Raw genomic sequence first — 20152 nt, forward strand, 5'->3', positions numbered from 1 at the left:
GGCATGTCTATTTAAACTGGGGATCTGCCCAAGCCAGCTGTTTAAAAAAATTAGAAAATAAGAATACTAGCTAAGTGGATGTTGAAGAATATTAATGAGAAATGCGATGATATAGCCTACAATATTTTCTACAGTGCATGTGAAGGCTCTGGTCATTGCTGATACAAGTCTACTGTAGATGTTCTGGAACAAAAGATCCCATGAGTTAAGACTAGTTTCACAGCTTTCCTGAACCAGCGGTAGGAAAATACATAGATCAAGGGATTGCAGGCAGAATTGAAGTAAGTAAACCAAATCAGGATGTCAAACAGAACTGGGGGGGTAATGAAATCTAGAAGACTGTCTACCATGGTGTCAATATTAAAGGGCAACCAACACAGGAGGTAGACTCCTACAGCTAGCCCAAGAGTCTTTGCTGCTTTTCTTTCACTCTTGGATGCTCCTACATGTAGCTGAGAGCCAATACTCCTATTCATGTTGTTTATCAGCCTGGCTTGCTTGCTAGCCACAGTAAATATTTTAACATACAAAACTATCATTACAAGGCAAGGGAAGAAGAATACTGGGAAGTTCAGCCATCCCCAGATCTTGTTGAACACCAGCTGACAGCTACCAACACAGGGCATGTCTTGCAAAAAATGACCCAGTCCTGCATTCACTTTAGTGTACAGGAAGACAGAGGTATAAGCCATAGGCACTGCCCACCCCACCCCAATGTAAATGCAGGTGACTCTTATGGTGAACTTGGTGGGGTAGACCAAAGGGTCACAGATGGCACAGTGCCGATCAATGGAAATGAAACACAGATGAAATATGGAGGTCAAGCAAAAGAGTGTGTCCAGAAAGGTGTGCAGCCTACAGAAGTCATCTCCAAAATACCAGCAGCGCTCTACAGACCGGATGGTGCTGAAGGGCAGCACAGTCAGCCCCAGGAGGAGGTCGGCAACAGCGAGGGAGAGGAGCAGGAAGTTGGTGGGGGTATGCAGGGTTTTGAAATGGGAAACAATGATGACAACAAGCAGGTTCCCCAGCACCGTTATCAGCGTGCCCAAGGCACAGGCCAGATAAATGGCCAGCTGGACCCCAAAGGGGTGTAAGGTCCTGTAGCACGAGCCATTCACCTCGTAGCACAAGGTGACAAGCATCCCCTCCTCAGCACTGGGGACCAGGTCTGAGCTCATGCCAGTCTGCCCAAGTCCCACTGCCTCCTCTGGCTCTGCCACAACCCTGGAAAAGGTTTCACCTTCGGCAGAGATGCCAAATGAGTAACCTGAAAAAAAAGATAATAAAAAGGCAGGTTAGAAGGAGAGGTGTCTTTTAATCAAGTACTTTATTAAAGCCATTAGAGGGTTTCCATATTTCAAACAAAAAAATGAGCCTGATTTATCTGTTTTATATCTCTATTGAAATAAAGCAGCTCCAGATCAGTGTATTCAATTTTTGTGGCATCATTTTTTATATTATATTTTGGTTTTCTTTCAGCCAATACCACGAGTAGTGCAGAAAATGGAGCAAATCCAGAGGTGTGTGAGCAAGCAATCAGTAAAGAGAAGGTCTGCCTTAGAAGGAAAACCAGTGCTAAGTAACAGGCATTGCAAGCCAAAGCTCCTTAAGGGTTTTGAAAGCTGACTCTAGTATAATGGTACACTGGTTCTTGTGAATTTCCCTGGAAATGAAGTTCCAATTTAGTTATGATTCTTTTTATTAAGTAGAAGCTGCAAAGTGATTATTCTAAAACAACTAATATCTGATTGCAAAGGAAAACCCCTCAGGGCAAGTTGCTCATTTTATAGTGTTCTGGCTATAGGGTTATATATGGGTATCCATTGTGTTGATGACATAAATAGCAAGGCAAGTAGAAATATTGTTATGTGCCCTAAATATTGTCCCTACTTTTTACTTATGAAATTTGAACTGTAAGAAAAATACAATATTAATGGATTATAATGGATTATTCCAGTAGTCTTTTTAATAAATCAGGTAACTGAATGGTATGATTTTTAACAGTAGGACAACTACAGTTAAATACATGACATTTTTCTGTATGTATTTTTGTTCTTGAAATGACTGGTATAATAGCTGGAAATTATTCCCACCTTTCCCATCCCTCCCAGCAGCAACAAAACATAATAGCAAATCTCTCTTAATTGTATTTCCATAAACTTTTAAATCAGGAATACTTACAGTAAAATATCTCTTTTCGTCGAATGGGAACTGTACCACAGTGCACTGAAATCCTTTTCTAAGTACATGTCTACTGCCTGAGTGTAAAGCGTGAGATGTTATATAAACCAGATGGAGAGAGTCCCTCTAGGTGACTAATATACCTTAGGGGTATAGAGACACTGTTGTGTATTTGGCAAAAATTGCTGTTTTCTAAGAAGTTTAAATGCACACATGCTCAGCTGCTGTAGAATCTCTGAAGATTTATATCAGAGTTTGCTGTGAATTTTCCTTCTTCAGGTGTTCCTGCTAGAAGATGCAGCTAATGCCAGCTCATGCTGGGGCATCAGTGACCCTCACCCCATGGAGGCCTCCTTTGCCTGCTCCTGAGTCTTGGTCTCCCCAAAACCACCTCTTTCACTCCAGAAGGAGGTACATCAGGTACCTCTGAATTTTCCTTTGCTTCCCCCATAGCAGCCCCCATTTCTATCCCACAGTATAAGCTGGCAGAAGAGGTGGGTTCAGCAGCCTTCACTCCTGGATGATTTTGTGATATTTGATGCAGTGGAACGGTCTGTTTTAAAGTGGACATTACAGAGCCAAATATCACTCGGGAAAGTCCTGGGGTTTTCATCCTAGGCAGAATACAGGGTTTTAAAACAAGCTTCTCACTTCTGACAGTTTTCACAGTGATCAGATTCTCTACTCTCATCTCCTGCTCACTCAGGGCAAGATCATACCAGCTCCTTAAGGGACTCCAATGGTACATCTCTCAGAGCTCATCTTCTTCTTCCCTGCTCTGCAGTTAGTTTTTTACAAGCTCTCCAGTATGACTGCCGTCTTTCTTCTTCCCTACTTTGAGATTCTTCAGTTAAGAAGTTGCCAGCTCCCCAGCTCCCCTCCCCTCCCTCTTGATGTTTTTGAGGCACTCTGTGCCAAAGGTTGCTGATGCCCAGCAGAGACACTGTTAGAATAAGGCTGAGGCAATTTTTTAAACTGAATTTTTAATACAAGAAGGAGCTAAAGTCAGCATCAGTTTCCATATCATTCTGTTTTATGTCAGGACATGAGTAGCAGCTATTACGATAGGGATTTAAAAACTCCTACAAGAACAAGATATTTCTTTTTTTTCAGTTTTGCTTCAGCAACAATTTAAGGCAGCATTTAATCACTATTTAAAATTCCAGTGCAAAAAGGTATAAATTGGACATAGTTCTCTGAAACACTGCTTAGCTGCAGAGTTGCTATAAAACTTCAAAGAGATTTGCTTCTCCTTTTCCTATTTCCACATTTTAATATGTGATCATTTATATTAAGGTTGTCAGAGGCTTTTGGATAGCTCTTGATATTAACAACATTTTTTTTGTCCTTGATGCTCTGACATTTTCATTCTTCCTGTATTTTATATGTAATAAAGTATAATTCTCATCCAAGTACTTTGTCATTCAAATTCCAAGTAAAATCATGTCCTTGTCAAAATACTTACCCTGTCTAGCTAGCTAGCTATCGTGATGCTTCTGAAGTGATTATCACTAGCCCTAAAGGGAACAACATGTAACAGAACCATCTCAGCTCATCCTTTCTGCACACATTACTTGTTAAAATCGCTTTGCATTTTTCCCCTCTTCTCCTCTGGTCATGGGAAAAGACACCAGTTCATGAATAAGAGAAGGCTCAAATACTGACAATGTAGGTCTTTATACTTTGGAACAAGAAGAGCTTTTTAACGTGTATCAACTTTGAAAGTAAGAATGCTATCATAAAATGAAAAATGCCAATCATTCTCAAGATGTTCCTTCTCTTTACCCTTCTGTCTTCAGACAAAATTGCCGGATATAATCTCAAACTGAATTTTTATTGAATGTACTATGTGACCTAGTATTCAACAGGAAAACACAAAAAAATAGAAGGAAAAGCGTATTATCTGCTATGATTTGATCTCCTGCAGTGAAAACATGCATAGCCAATGTCTTCTTTTATTGAAACTGCTGCACATATCCTCTAAGATCTAAATTCCTCTAAATAACCTCTGAGTCTGAGTTCCTTAAAATAGAACAAGACAATTTCAAAGGATTACAGACTTTCTAAGAGGGCCATCATCAGTGCCCCTTTGCCATGAAAATTTTCCTCACAGCTTCCAAAAGTCAGTCTGAGATCCCTAAATAGAATATAACAGTATGAGAAGGCTATGGGCTTACTAAGATGACCTACATTGAGTTAGTGAACCTAAACCTCAAATCTCCCATCATGTGTGTTACCACCATATAGCCTATAGTGCAGCCTTTTGCTCTCCTTTGTAGTTGTGAGCAATAATCATCTCTGAAGAACTCAGCATATCATATATGAGTGTTTTATACTGCAGAGTGGTGGAAATGTTTGTAGTGAAAATACTCATCCAGTCCAGCTTAAAATTCTGCTAGGTGTAGCACACCCTACCTCTGTGCAGACAGGGGGTCTCCATAGGGTGTGGTATTTATTTTTTCTTCATATTTCTTACGTAGATGGCAGCATTTGGCCTTCAGTTTTGTAACTATGGAAAATTCTTGTCCACAGCGCTCACAAGAAATTGTTCCACCTGATGTATCCCATTTTTATGTAACTTTTGCTTTTATGTTTTCCTGCTCTTGGTTACACTGGTCTGTGTTCTGTCCATTCAAGTGCTCACAACGGACAAACCTATATGAGCCATTTTAGAAGCAGTACCTTTGTACGTTAACTGTGGCAGCTTAAACTGTGCTAAAAGTGGAAGTGAAGATGAAGAGAGAAGAACTCACTGGCGTTGTCCCCATCTGTGTCCACATTAGTCAGATGAAGGATTAAAGCTGAGGAATTGTGGATTAGAGAAGGAGTAAAAAAAGGATATTTTAGTTCAGGAAGTTAATTAAAAAAATGAATAAATTCAACTATTTTATCTGTTATCTTTGAAATTAAGAACTCATATATTTGTTTCAGTCTAGGATTGTCTTAACCCAAAATAAAATGTTTTTCTTTCAGTTTATTGATCTTGTTATCCTTTTATTGTCTACTTTTTTCCCCATTTATGTCAAATTTGAAATTATTAATATCATAATAAAGTGAAAAATACCACTAGTTCATCATCTTCAAAACATTCCCTTTCATCACTTTTTTTCTGTCCAAACCATTTTTCTGAATGTGACTCCAAAGTGCAGTTTTCAGTGGACTCAGTGTTTAGTGATGCAACAGAGGAATTGCAAAATATATGACAGAAAAAGCCAAAATACACACAGAAAAAAGTTGAATGTGACATAGTCTGGTTCAAGAGTTCTCTGCAGAAGAATTCAATAATAACAGGTGTTAAAGGTAATCCCAAGACTGCAAAAGAGGGCTGCAGGTACAACCAATACAGCCCTTCCCCAGAGCTCCCGATTCCCTTTGCTGTTGTTTGCAGTGAACAAAACACATGTCAGCTGGGAATAATCTAACCAAAACAAGCACTATGTTAATAGGGCCTGTTAAATCACATTTCAGAAGAAACATTAGAAACTTAAGATATTTTAAGATGGTAAAAAAGGAAGGGAGAGGGAGAAGAATGGTGGTGTAGTGCACCATTGCAGAACAAAATGAACAAAGAGTTAACACAAGCCATCAAGTAGTCCATCTTGTGAAAAGCATCAGATGGCCTTCAACCATCTGGATGTGGCCCATGCAAAGCTGCCTTTTTATACTGGGCAATATTTTAGTGGCACAAAGTGGGCAGAGGTGGCTGAACTCCCCTGGGCAAGGAGCAGGAGAGCACATGGCAGGTTACAGCAGGCCTTCCCATCACGCGTCTTCTGCTGGTTCAAGGCACCTGCACAGCATTGACCTGCAGCCAGACCGTGGATCCCAGACTAGGTAGATACCACTTACTCCCTGCAATTTCCACTAAATGAAGCAGAAATGGACAATATAATTGCCCACAACTTCTTCCTTGCTCAGCTGGTGTGGGGCCTGAGAGACTAGAGGGGATGTTCTGGTCCAGGGCTGCTCCATGAGCACTGCTGGTAGTGTCACTTGAATGAGATACTGAGTCCTGCTAAATTGTCACAATGAGGAATAAAAATCACTTTTCTGCCCATAATAATATTAGAAAAGCCAGATGTGCTGGAATATCCTGCTTCTCCAAATAGGAGCACGCTTCTTTTGTACTCACACAACAGAGCAGCTGCATGGCACCACTGTCCTGGTTTAACCAGGATAGGGTTAAGTTTCCCCAGCAGTGCCAGGGGGAGCTCTAGCCGGGTTATTCAGATACCATGCGGGCGTCACATCCTGGCGCGGGGCGCGTGGTTTTATACATCTGGTCCTCTCACTGCTGTATTGGTAGCTATTTTGCTCTGTTCATTGTTATCACTATTACTGTTATTGTTATTGTTGTTGTTTGTTGTGTTGCTGTTGCTCTGTTGTATTAAACCTTTCCTTATCTCAGTCTCGGGGCTTTGTATTTCACTCCCTTTGTGGGGGAGGGGCAGCGACCACGTGGTCTCAGACCCCGGCAGGGACTAAACCATCACACACCACCCAAACATCACTTCGGCATCCTGACTGTGGGAAAGGGGCACAGTGCAGTAATCACTGGGAAGACAGAATTGAAGTTTTGCCCATGCAACCTTTGACAAATACGATGGTTTTTTAAAATTTATATATTATTTAAAAATCTAAACTTTAATTTCTCTCAGGGAATGTACCCACCTTCATAGATGACTATTTTGACGATAGCTTATTTTCATAATCAGTGCAGGGCAGAACATGGAGAGAGAGGCAGTTTTCAGAGACAATCATACCCTAAATCAACCCACATTTAAAATATTTTTCAGTTATAGAATGAAAAATTACATTTATAAAAATTACATTTATAAAAGCAGGCTGAGGTTGGTTTACTAGTGCTTATAAGATTGTGTCTGGAGTCATGTAAATAGATAAAGACAACGGAGTGTTTTCAGCTGGAAAAAAATGTTTTGGCTCCATTCTGCTGCCCTAGTTTGTTCGGAAAGTTTGGCTAATAGATCAGAATGACTAGGGTCCTAATTTTCAGACAATGATATCTAAATAATTACCTCATGCGGCTTAAACTTGAGAGTTCACGCTGGCCCGTAGACACAATGGCTCTTCAGTGTCTTGGCCACGTAGCTTGTGTCACTGTGCGCACAGCAGAGAATCTGGATAATGTATCCTGTATAGGTTGTCAGCGTGCTGGGTCATTTCCTAGCATCCAGACACAACATTTCCTAGGATACTGTATTATCCTGCTGAATGTAAGTCCACTTATAGGTTACTTATTATTGTATTTGACAGTATATACAAATACTGTAAAGATAAAAGAACCCGTATAAATATTTGCAAAGTTTTCTGAAAGTAATTCCAGGAGTTGCTAATTCATTTATAAAGAATGTGACTAGTTAACCAAGTTTTTACAGGAAGGCAGTAGAGTACCCTGAAAGTTGAAGAGTCTGAATACTGCACCTGCAATGACCATTTTCAAAGGTTTTTTGAAACGAAGGGTAAAACAAACCATAAATGATTGGGCTGCACACAGAGCTGAAATGATCCAGCCAGAAGGTGGCATTGCACAAGCCCCTAGCTGCTGAGAAGTTAATAAAAAGATCAGCTATTGCTAGAAAGGCAGTCAACACCACCAACAAAACCAACCAACCAAACCCCCCTCAAATTTCCATGATTACACATGGTGGGTGTTTCTGTTACATTGTTCTGTTTTTTGAAGGAATGCTGATTCATACAACTGATTGTGACACATGGAGAATTTTAGTAATTTTTCTGGAATGTTTTCTTGCTACAGAAAGTATGTGGACTTGTATCTCTACCATCACTGTGTCTGGAAAAGATGAAGAAAAGGGAGAAGCCACCACTCCTCAGCATTTTTTAAGTACTAGAGAAACACAGAAACTGCTACAGGCAATAGGTGCCATATATTCTCCAGTAATGTCAGTATTTAACACTGAGAAAACCATGCTAAAGGCAAACAGGAATAAAATTGACTAGCTATCTAAGCAAATTACTTCTATCATAGGAATTGTTATTTGGTGATGTAATGTAGTGGGTCAAAAGTGGTATAATTACACTCAAGAAAAATAAATCAGACAAAAAGGACAGGTGCTATACAGAACTACCTCACAAGATGTGTAGAGTTCTCAGGAGAGAACCCCAAGGTACCAGCATGATTTGATGGAGCTGGCTGTGCTGTGGGGCATAACATGACACTGAGAAAAAGTCAGTTTTGAACATGAAGCAGACCAGAATCTTGGTAGGAGAGTGGATTGCTGGAGATGATGAATAGAAGCGGTCACAGACGTATTTCCCCCCATTTTTGAACAGGATGGTTCCACTCGTGCGCATGTACATAGCACAGGGGCAAAGCCTATGTCTTGTGTTTGCAGGCCCTAAAATCTTAACAGAATCAAAACAATACTACACCATCTGTGAGCTCCAGAGGCTGGATGAAGTCATGATTTAGCAGCATGAAGTGTTCGCCAAAGTACTGCAACACTGCCAGTCCAGGGGAAGAAAACCAGATAGAACGTATTTGCTTAAACATTGAAGAACAAGATCTGTAGGGGAAAGTTCATCAAGGTGTTCTTGAGCACACAATCCCTTCTTTGGGTCAAATCTTGCCTCTCCTGATTTATTTAAAACTTCTCTTTATATCTTCAGAAGTATCTCTGAACCAGAATGATTACAATGTTACATCAGGTCTAGAGACAAATGTGACAGTTGCAAGTGCTGTGACTGTCACTTCTGTCACTCTTCATCTGAGCTGAAGGTTGAGGGGACAAAATCTGGCCCTTAGCTCCACTGATGTCAGCTCTACCTGCAGTGTCAGCATGCTTGGGTCACGTGCAGGCTTTGAAATTGAAGTGTCTGAGGGCAGGATCCCAAGCGCAGGAAGGAGCTCAGTTGTCCCCAGATGCCTAGTATGAAAATGTTGATGTGGGCTGGTGGCACAGGCCACCTCCTCTGCTCCCAGCTGGCCTTGCCTGCGAGCTGCTGCAGCTACAGCCTCTGCTTGCAGGCACGGAGCAAGAGAAGGCTGCTCCCTATCAGAGGCAAAGAATTATTTGCTTGTTTTCCTCTCCCCTCCTGCCTCAGAGGGCTCCCTCCCCCTGTCTTTCCATCTTGCTTCTGTCTATACCCCAGAGCACTACCAGATTGATTTTTTTTGTATCTAAAAGTCCTTCCTCTTATTAAAATCCAAATCTGCTTTGGATTTTCTCCATCCTGCATTTTGGTGAAAATGTGTAATTAAAAATACAACTGAAAACACTCCTCCTTTCTTACAAGAAAACTGTAATGTTCTTGGTTTATATATAGCTAAAAAGGCTCACAGCTGTCTCTTGAGAAACTGCACATCCTTTCCTATGTCAGTTTTCTCTGTAATGCTTCATGAATGCTTTGTTGCTGCTGCAACCATGACATGCAACTGATCCAGCGGGAAGATGATTTGATTAGGTTACGTAAATAGAAGAATAAATAAGTAATTTTAATATATTAGTTACAGCTGTATATGCCTTTTTGTTAGGAGTTTCTTGGAACAGGCACTTTTATTTACTTAGTTTTCACTAAAGATGATAAAAATGTTGTGGATTTTTTTGTCAAAAAAACATTACAACTGAAAATTGGATACTGACTATTGAGCATTAATTTACCTGAATTTATCTGACTTCTTTAGCATATTTTAATTTTTAATAGAAAAATTAATGCCTGTAAACCAAAATCTTTAAATCTTGAAGAATTTATTTTCGAAATGCTACTACAGTGTCTCCAGAGAATTGTCATTTGGATGTTTTATGTTATTCTCACTTTCTTCATCTCCAGAACGTGCCTGCCTTCAGAACCATAGTTATATCAGTGACTTCATGCTAAATACTTGTTAAGTGCTCTGCAGTATTAAGGTATAAAATAAAAATCAGCACAGATCTTGCAAAAATAAATCAATCTATTTCTCAAAAAGTTTTCAGCTGCTGTTTTTGCAACCCAAGGATTTAATTTTTTTTTTTACCCATGTCTTAATAGATGTCGACTTTTTCTTTAAAGCTGCCTTTGCCTGAGGACTCCACAAGGGGGAAGGAAATAATTTCTCATAGTTTAGGTTGTGACAGAAAAGATTTTAAAAAAAATTGGCGAATTTAACTATTCTGACTGCAAGCAGGCACTGCAGATAATACCTTCTAGTTGCTGAGTTGCAAACCATTTAAGAATAAAAACATAGCAATTGTTTGAATAAAGATCACTGGCTTTGAAGACAGCTCTGAATGTCGCTGTTAGAAGCATTGCAAGAGGAATACTGAGTGTGGATTACCTGACTGGGATCCTCTTAAGTGTGTCTTGCTGTCCTGCATGTTCGAATGGGATGTAGCAGAGAAGAAGAGGACCATGGGGGTGCTCTCAGACTGAGGTGCCCACCTGGATGTGGGAGCTTGAACTCCCTCCTGAATCCAGGATTGGAATTATATCCTCTGAGAGCAACATTAGCTCTTGCTGGAATGATTCACAGTAAAAAAGATACAAGTTCCAACCCTTCTGGTTGCTGCCCTGGGGAGAAGAACACAGTCTGGATTTGATATAGACCAGAATGCATGCTAAAAACAGTTCACTGTAGTTTGGAAAAATAGATTAATGAATGAGCGTGTGTTTCAGAAAAAAATAAAACATAACAACTTACCATGATATTTAGGGAGAGGAAGAAATGAAGATATCAACAATGCTTGCATCTGAACATAAATGGTGTACCCTATTGAACTGAATGGGATGAATATGTTATAGCAAAACCCACAGACACTCAGGTTCTCCTGTGAACCAGCAGGTGTGGTCCACAAAAAAAATCCCTGTTACTCTGATGCCCTACATTTTGTGCAAAGCAGTGCTTTGTTTAGCGTCAAGTTTAGCACCAGCATCATGTTTAACAGCAGGTGGAACAGCGTGACATGCCACAAAGTCTTTCAGGAACCAAACCCCACCATCTGCAAGACCCCTTGGCTAGAAGAACTACTGAAGAAGATCTAGCTGTGGGCTGCAAGTTGGGAAGCAAGACTGACTAAATAGATACTCCTTTAACATCCGAGGGCACACACTGGACACACCAAGGACATGACAAGCTGAAGCCTCACAGATATCTCAAAATTGTTCCCTGAAAATTTGCAGTCTGGAAGAAAAGTTGTCTTCGTAGGAGATGTACTGTATTGGGCTGACTCTGAATGATATGCTATATGTTAATGAAGTAATTTAATCATTACTTAAAGTGCCTCCAGTTGCATTGTGTCACCAACTGGACATTTAATATGTAGAAAAATTTTCAGACATGCCTAAATGTGGATTCAGAGACTTAACTAGACATCTAACATTAATTTAACACATTCTTGTGTAACTAACAGGAGAGATTAAAATGCACTCTGCAGAATAGTTGAGTACAGTGGCAAATTCTGCTGGCAGCAAACATTGTGAAAACACTCTAAAAGGATCTGTAGCTGCCTCCGAGTCTATTGATATATTTAATTTTTTGTGGCCCATGATCTGACTCATGGTTTCACTGATGGAAGGATGTCAGGGACATTTAGGATTTGTTAGCTTTCAATAAAAACCCCTCATGGACTAGTTTTAACACAAGGATAGTTGTGACGGCATGCAAATTTCTCTGAAGAAGCAACATTGAGCTGCATGCAGACATGACCTGGCATGACTGGCTGCAACATTGCCTCTGCTGTGTCCCCCATCACCTGGAATGGAGCTCCCCTCTCCCTGCCAGCACTGGCACACTGTGGGCTCTCAGAATCACCCCCAAAATACTGTGTATTTCATGTGGCTCAGCTCCAAAAGGAGAAGCAGAACGTTCCTGATCGCATCCCAGATAGTCCCCTGGACAGTAAGGTGTCATGTGAAATGTATGCAAAGGTTGCCCTCTGCTTCACTAGAGCTTCCAGAAAGCTGACCCCGAGGAAGGCACTGCAGGAGCAAAAACAGATTAAGACAAGTCTAGACAAACCTGAGGTGACAACACAGGCTCTGAAAGTCACGGCTGGGCAGTTTTAAAGAGATGCAGCTCTCCAGGGCTGGGACATTGGCCACAAGAAACCTGCTGCTGTTTTCTTGCTCTCCTTGAGCATCGCTGCCATGGTCCTTCTGTGTAATCCAGGGGTCTCCCTGGACATGTATTGAGCAATGATATGGGACAATGTATTATCCAACTACTAGGTGCCTAAAGCCCTTATTGCATCCAGCCCTGCTCTTTTCCCTGCTCTGACTGTTCAGCTGGTGGCAACTGTGCAGAGCCAGCATTTAAAATAACTTAAAGGTCTTGGGTTTTATGTTTCTTATTATGAAAGGTGAGAGACTTACACACCACCCCAGACAAGTCTGTAACCTTCCAGCTCCTTGCTGTCTCAAGTGTTTCAGGGTGAGGTGAAATTGAGATTTTCCAGATCCAAATTATAACATGTCCATGTTACCACAGATCCATTAAAAAGTTTTCAGCAAAGAAAATGAGCAGCTATCACTGCCATATGTATGCCATATTAGTATGCCATACTAATATTGGTGCAATAAGCCAAGAACTGAATAAGCATATGGGTGACTTTTTGGTAGTCAGACTTTAATAAGGGTAGAGTATACATTGTATGCATACCGCGAAAGGTAAATCAGAGGTACAATTCACAAAAAGACTCCTTCAGTAGCTGCATTCAGTAACGACAACTCGGCAAACTTTATTTTAAACATGTAACTGATGTGAGCTCTGGCAGTGACTCTTACTGACTTCAGAGGGACCTCAGCATGGCAAGGACCTCAATTGGAGGCTCCAGTTCAGTGTGAAAGTGTGGTGGGGTTCATATGGGGTGGGCTGTCAGCAAACACATTTTATAACATCTGGAGCCTGACATCTAAAGAAAGAAAGGACAAGCACATACGTGAGTGTGAGCAGTACTCTCATTCCCAAGTACTCCTCCCCAAGTACAAAGCACATGGAGGATAAGGGCTGAAAACCCAATTCTATTGTTTTCAGGGGAAAAGGTCAACTTCAAGCCAAAATTACACTCTTGGGAATAACAGCATACTCTATACATCTGCTAATGCCCCAGTCACAAAAGGGTGATAAAGACTGATTAGCCTGGGATGTGTTCAGTTTAGGATATTGTTGATTGTGAACCTCAGGAAAGATAGCTGCATGCATACAAGGTTAGATGAAATATTGAGTTTATAGACTGTATCTAAATACTTTCTGAAATAAAAAAAACCCAAACCCAATGCGTTAAGAGATTCTAGAAAGACTTATCTTCTGAAACACTATCAAGGCATTAAGAGTGAACACAAGCGGTAAATAAATATCATACAAAATGAATCTGATTTTATTAAAGAAATATTTGGTGACATAATTCTACAGGATGACTCATAAAATTCATATTGCACATTTCAGGCTTTTACTGAACCATGAATATTCAGTAACTCATAGTTTCTTCTTCATTTCTAGAGCTGCTGTCAGTAGTAGAATCTATTACTGTGACTGATCTTCAGATAAAAGTTTTATCATACGAAGATATGGGTTAAATATTTTGCCTTTTAAGATATACTTAAACGTTTTCCGAAACCATGGATAGAAAAAGCCATATATTAATGGATTGCAGAGAGAATTTAAATACCCAAGCCAGTTTAGAGCATCAAACAAAGGTAAAGGAGTAGAGAAATCTAAAAATGGATCGATTAAGATTGTGAAAAAACAAGGAAACCAGCATATTAAGAAACCCAGCATAACTATACTCAAAGTCTTGGCAGCTTTCCTATCTTTATTCTTAGAAAGCTCATTTTTCTTGTCACTTTTACTGTGCCTGTGTGCCTGGCACAACTCACATGTGTGCCTTTGCGAGACTGTAAAAATTTTAACATAAATCCCTATCATAACACAAGCAGGAGCAAATAGACCGACTGTAAATAAAACAGCCCCCCACAGTTTGTTGAACACAATAGGGCACAAGTTCGAGCATTTAACCAGTATTTCATAGTCCTCAATTCCAGAAGCATAAGCTTCCGAGAAAACCACACCAAAAGCAAAAGCAGTGGGCACTGACCAGCACACTGCTATGATTTGTTTTATGACCGTGACAGTCATGGTGCTGACGTAATGCAGAGGGTGGCAGATTGCATAAAACCGATCCACAGCAATGGAACAAAGATGGAAAATGGAAGCTAAGCAGAGCATCAGGTCAAAACTGTAATGAACTTTGCAGAATGTCATCCCAAAATACCAGCAGTTCTCCACAGACCTCATCATGCTGTAGGGCATAACGGCAAAGCCCAGCAGGAAATCCGTGACAGCCATGGATAGGATGAGGAAATTGGTTGGAGAATGAAGCTGCTTGAAATATGAGATGGAAACGATTATGGCCAGATTCCCTAAGATGGTGAGAATGAAGGCTGCTGTTATGAATAGATACATTACCCCTCGTACTGCTGCTGACCTAAAGCTCTCAGGACAGGATCTATTTCCAAACTCAGAGCAATCAGTCAAATCCCTTGAGATATTTGGAGAAAGCATAATCAATCCTTTATTAGACTTTTCTATTGGAGATGCAGTTCCATAGACAGATTTAATTTTCACAAGTTTCCAAAAGATTCCAAATCCTAACATGAGAATACAAGATAAAATAAGTCAAGAGCATGAACTCAATTACTAAGTGAAATGAAGTAATTAAGAGGCAAACTTTCTTTTGGCTTAAATAAGGACCAACTGTAATTCATTATTTTTCCAAAATGGTACATGAAATCTGATAACTGGAAGCTATTAGAAAATTCATTGCAAATAATATTTAAACAAGCAGTTGAAAGTAAACTTAATTACATCTTAAATGAAATAAATTATATGATAACATTAATTTTATTTTGCGCAATCTATTGTATCTGGAGCATTTTGTAAAATATGGTTCTTGTACTTTATATATATCACAATTTTAGTAATTTTAAAGTGTTAGAAGAAAATGAGGCATAGGCAAAGAAAGCCCTCAAGTCACTTCAGTCTGTAAATACTATGTAGGATTTATTTGTCTCTTCAATCTTAGAATGATCTTTTTTTGATGTTTATTTTCTATAGGAGAAATGTTATGTGAGCTGACATACCTCAGCTTTCTTGCAGGTTTCAGTTAATGAGATATTCACCTAAATTCTCATCTCGAGAATCACAAATCAGCTGCCAAAACCCCCTTTTCCAAATTATTTACAATGCTAAACTCACCTGCTGTGGATTATTAGCAATGAATGCATCTCATGGAAATAGGTTGTAAAATTGGTATGATAAGAAATACTCCTTTCTTTCCCTACATATATACTTGTTTTCTATGATTATAATTCCACTAACTAAAAGGGAGGGGAGATAGGTTGACTCTTGTCTCCTGTAATAGACTGTGGTCCAGCTGCAGTAGTTGCAAATGAATACACCAGTGAATATTTTCAAGGGGTAAAAAATTCCCTTCATTTATCTGGGGACAACCAGACCCATTTCTTCCACTTCTTTTCCTGATAACTTGTTTTGGACTGAGAGCAAATTTAGAAATAGAAGCAGAAGGAGATACTCTTCTCCACAGTATTTTAACCCACTTAAAAGGAACTTGGGAAGCAGCTTGGTCCACTAGGTAACCCCTTGGAATAAAGAAAATACAGAAGCAGAGCATCAAAAGATTAAAAAGAGTGCTTGGAAGTCATTGTTATTGGCTAATCCTACCTGCATCTCTTTTAATAACACCTTCAATAGATTCTTTAAGTAGACATTTTTCTGTTTTGTTATTGTCCTGCAAAACTGCAACTGCAATGTCGGTAAAAGGCAGACACCCCTCTGTAAATTGGCTCAGATTAATGAAAGGTGGGAATTTATTTTTCTTTTATGACATTGCATTTACTTCCCAGGAGATTTTGAGTTAAAAATATGTATATAATTTAGGGGTTTACATCAACAGAAGATAAACAAAGCCAAGTGTCTGTATTCCCAAGACCATTATTTTTGTTTGCTCTATTAATTCATTTACCCTCACATATAGAGGAGCTATCTTGGTGACTTAAGGTAGATACAAGTCATATCAAAATGAGTCTTTGAATGGAGAGGCTAAAGGTAAAGGTGAAGGAAAGATGTTCTGGGTTTTATCTATTTTAGTGGCCAATACCTTCTTTCACATTTTTTAATCATTACCATTTCTAATGAAGCTTAGAAATGAAATATTTAATAACCTTGGAAGATTACTATCTTGTAATTTAATGGGCCACAACAGCACTTTCTCTCATGCTGGCTGCATGTGCAGCTTTCGCATAACGTACAGAAAATCTTCCCCACATATTACAGAAATGGAAAAAAAGAAGTGTTAATATAGGTCAATCTATCATCTGTTACTGGGAAATCTATTATTGATAAAGAAATAAAAATTAGGAAAGGTAGTATTTCTTTTGTTACAAGAAAAGACCAAATTAATTCACTAATAATGTGAATAAGTGGAGTCCTCTGAGGTCAGAGGTGGGTATTGAGACTTAATGCTGACCCTCATGCAGATGTATTGAAGATGCATTACAAAACCAAGGGTAAATGACTGCTATTCAGCAGAGACAGGATCTTTATTGAATGTGATATACAGTATGTCATAAGAACAGGGCAGAAAATAAACATGGTTTTTAAAATTAATTAAGGAAACAGTAAGAACATTTAAAGGAGTCTACCTTTATGGCAGCTGCTTTAAAGACAAACAAGGAAACTTTCTGTTGGAGATAAAAGGCAAATATCTGGGATTATCTACAACAGAATTATTTACAAACTTCAAAAAATAATAAAATTTTGTCAGTGTGTACAGCAGAAATATTTTATCTTTGAGATCTGTTAGTATTTTTGAGACAGGCATGTCTAGTAACTTCCTTTTTAAGTAAACAAGTGAGAGATGTAAGCTTCACACAGATTATTAGTTATTAAAAGAAGTTGCTAAAACATAAATCTGTGCAGAAATCTATGCAGACACAATTATATTAGATTCAAAAAAGTAAATCTGTGGAAAGAGGCTACACTTGAAAAAGCATTACCTTCAGAAAGCAGTGTTCCATGTGCCTCACCGCTGGTGTTCCTTTCAGCATGGGACAGAAGACAGGGATGGGGGAACAGTTTGACATCTCACCTTTCAGAAATGAAATGTCTAAAACTGCTAACAAATGTACAGGAACTGAAACCTTTATAAAAGAAACTGTTTAACTGTGTTAAAACAAGACTACAGAAAGGGCCTTAGAAATTGTCTTTGAGAATTAGTCGTGTGAAGCACTGCTGTACTGCAAAGGCAGTGTGGAGAGAAAATTGTTGTCATTATTTTCACTGGTAAAACATAGCCTATGAGTTTCCTTTATGTTGTACCTCATCATTTCAGTGTTGTTCTTAATTATTGATTGGAGAGAACTATTTGGTTACTTATTACTAACCGCTTCAGTAAAGCAGAAGTCCCAGCAATAGAGAGCAAAAGACAAGCTCAAATTTTCTCAAAGAATTGTTTTCTCCAGTTGGCAACTGAGAAAGTCTAAAGGGTGTAGGATGCACTCTGCTTTCAGTGATCTCTCTTTAACCTACATATCTTTTAGTCAGTATGCTGTGAGTACTCAGTGTTTAAGGAGATTGACTTTTCCTATAACTATGGGAAATAATAGAGACCTCTGTAAGACCTCTAAATATAAGAAATAAGTTGAGACCTCTACAAGTGGGTTGTGGAGTTCCCACTGCCTAAATTACCTGTGGATCCAATCTCTTAGGAAATGAATTTGTTTTACAAAGGCTATTGCATAGTCATCACACAGAAACATTTTCAATTACCTATGCAGCTGGTTGGATTTAAAGTGTCAGCATGAAGGTGAAAAGATCTTATCAAAAAACCTACAAAGTAGGAAATTAAATTTAGTTGGAAAAATCTGGTTAAGCAAGACTATGTAACATTAAGCAAGACTCAGTAAATATGGGAATTAAATTTCATAGAATCATAAAATCACAGAATGGTTGAGCTTGGGAAGGATACACTCTTCCCCATCATCCAGATCATTAATGAAGATGTTGAATAGGATTGGACTCAGTATTAACCCCTCAGGTACACCCTCAGTTGGCCTCCAATTAGACTTTGTGCCAATGATCACCACCCTCTGGGCCTGGCCATTCAGCCAGTTTTCAATCCACTTCACTGTTTGCTCATCTAGCCCATACTTCATTACCTTCTCTATGAAGACCTTACAGGAGCCATTGTTGAAAGCCTTACTGCAGTCTGAGTAGGCAATAACCACCGCTCTCCCCTTGTCTATCAAGCCAGTCATTTCATCATAGAAGTTTACAAAAATTAAGCTATGTCTAATGGAAACAGACTAGTCAAAAAGTGCTTACAGATAAGTGTAGTCTTTCTGAATTATGTCTTTAGATGCATTACTGTGGAAGCAGTGTTGTAGGTAACTAAGATGATCAGGAAAACTACAGAAGTAAAAGACTTTTGTAGAACATTTAGTATGTTATGTTTGACTGTATCTAGTATTTTCTTCTTTGTTGAACGGGTATGAGTGCATTATAGAGGACAGAGAGCGCACAGTGTGCACAACCTAGATGAGTTAATGATTTAAGGAAAGCCATACACTTTGTAATATTTACCCAGTTTGAGAGCTCAGTTTTTCTGTTTGAACACTGCACTAATGTATTTTTTTATCTAGCAATTTAAAATACTCTGTTTTGGAGTGAAGCTTTCCTTGTGAGACTTCTAGAAGGGTCCTGCTTGGACAGTTAGTGCTTCTCCTCTTCCCCCATTCTGCTGCATCTGCTGTCCAAAGACAATAAGGCTCAACCACAGGTGGGACCACCATGCAGGAGGCCATAGCAGGCGTCACCTCACAGGCTGCAGCACCACATTACAACCTCCAAAACACAAGCTACAGGCACTAAAGCAGAGTGGACAGACAGCAGAGCTTGACTCTGAAATTCACTATCAGTTCTGTACAAAGCATGAGAGGAAGGTGACATTGCAAATTGTGCTCACTGGTGGCAAAATGAACAGACATAGCTTTACTGGTGAAACAGAGCCTTTCATCATGCTGGAGTAATTGCTTTGCACAAGTTTTCAGGGAAGTTAAGACATATGAAATCACTCACTGGAGACTCATTTGTTTTGAAAAAGGTAGCCATCTGGGAAATGTTTAATAAGGTCACTAATTAAATGTGTTGATAAAGAGTTTAACAATACCCTTTGCACTTCATTTACATGATGACACTTTGAGATTGCAGGAAGGTACATTCTGCTTCTCCAGACCTAACTCATAATCTGGTCGGACAACTGCATGAGGCGTTTTTCTTGTGCTCTCCTAATTTTTCAGTCTTGGGTTCAAATAGAGTCCCTGTGGCCTCATTAACACATCTCATTTGTACATCCCCTTCACCGTGAGAAATAGCTTTGCGCTGCCTGCGATTAGAGCTAATGAGAGAAAGTAACCTGGGACTTCATTAAAGTTGCTCTGCTAGAGAAGGCACTCTGTAAACAGAAGGCAAGGAGGCTCTTCGGGAAAGTGCCACCTTTAGGTAATAGGACACCAGAGGAAAAAGTTATTTCTGAAACTTTCTGAGCTGGGCCGTGCACAAAGCTGACTTATATTGTAGGTTATTAAGAACAAGGAGAACTGCCTTCTAGGGGTGGATGAAGGTCACCAACAGTCTGTGTGTGGAAGCCCCTTGTTAATTCTGCAGAGAATAAATATTGGTGACATCTTGGCTAGACCAGCTTGCAGGGGAGTTGTTGGTCTATACATTGAAAACGTCTTCTATTATTTCCATTTACACTAAATAGTTTGTGGTGATCTTGTGCAGCCATGATATTGGGTTGTCCTCTCTACTGGTTTTGGCTGAGATAGGGTTATTTTTCTTCATAATAACTTGTATGGTACTATGTTTTGGATTTGTGATGAAAACAGTGTTGATAACACCGCCCCTGTTTTAACTATTGCTGAGCAGTGCTTACAC

General features: G+C 39.4%; 2 protein-coding genes across 2 annotated transcripts; both read right to left on the reverse strand.

Annotated features, from left to right (window-relative positions):
* Nucleotides 1-152: 152 nt before the first annotated feature.
* LOC141941623 (trace amine-associated receptor 5-like) lies at nucleotides 153-10517 on the reverse strand. Its single transcript, XM_074864592.1, has 2 exons — nucleotides 10478-10517; nucleotides 153-1270 (listed from the first exon to the last, which is right to left on the reverse strand). Exons 1-2 carry the CDS (start codon nucleotides 10515-10517, stop codon nucleotides 153-155), a joined length of 1158 nt encoding a protein of 385 aa, XP_074720693.1.
* A 3143-nt stretch (nucleotides 10518-13660) lies between these two features.
* Nucleotides 13661-14818, reverse strand: TAAR2 (trace amine associated receptor 2). The gene has a single exon (XM_074864594.1). The coding sequence runs from the start codon at nucleotides 14789-14791 to the stop codon at nucleotides 13661-13663; it is 1131 nt and encodes a 376-aa protein (XP_074720695.1). The 5' UTR covers nucleotides 14792-14818.
* Nucleotides 14819-20152: the final 5334 nt, after the last annotated feature.

The sequence above is a fragment of the Strix uralensis genome, chromosome 3, assembly GCF_047716275.1.
Source record: "Strix uralensis isolate ZFMK-TIS-50842 chromosome 3, bStrUra1, whole genome shotgun sequence".
In the NCBI taxonomy this organism is placed as follows: domain Eukaryota; kingdom Metazoa; phylum Chordata; class Aves; order Strigiformes; family Strigidae; genus Strix; species Strix uralensis.

Bases quoted from the DNA above. Each gene is read 5' to 3' on its own strand.
- LOC141941623 (XM_074864592.1), bottom strand. From the start codon at position 10,517: ATGCAGGACAGCAAGACACACTTAAGAGGATCCCAGTCAG. The intron at 1,271-10,477 runs GTAATCCACACT...CTTTTTTTTCAG, and splicing joins CTTAAGAGGATCCCAGTCAG to GTTACTCATTTGGCATCTCT.
- TAAR2 (XM_074864594.1), bottom strand. From the start codon at position 14,791: ATGTTAGGATTTGGAATCTTTTGGAAACTTGTGAAAATTAAATCTGTC.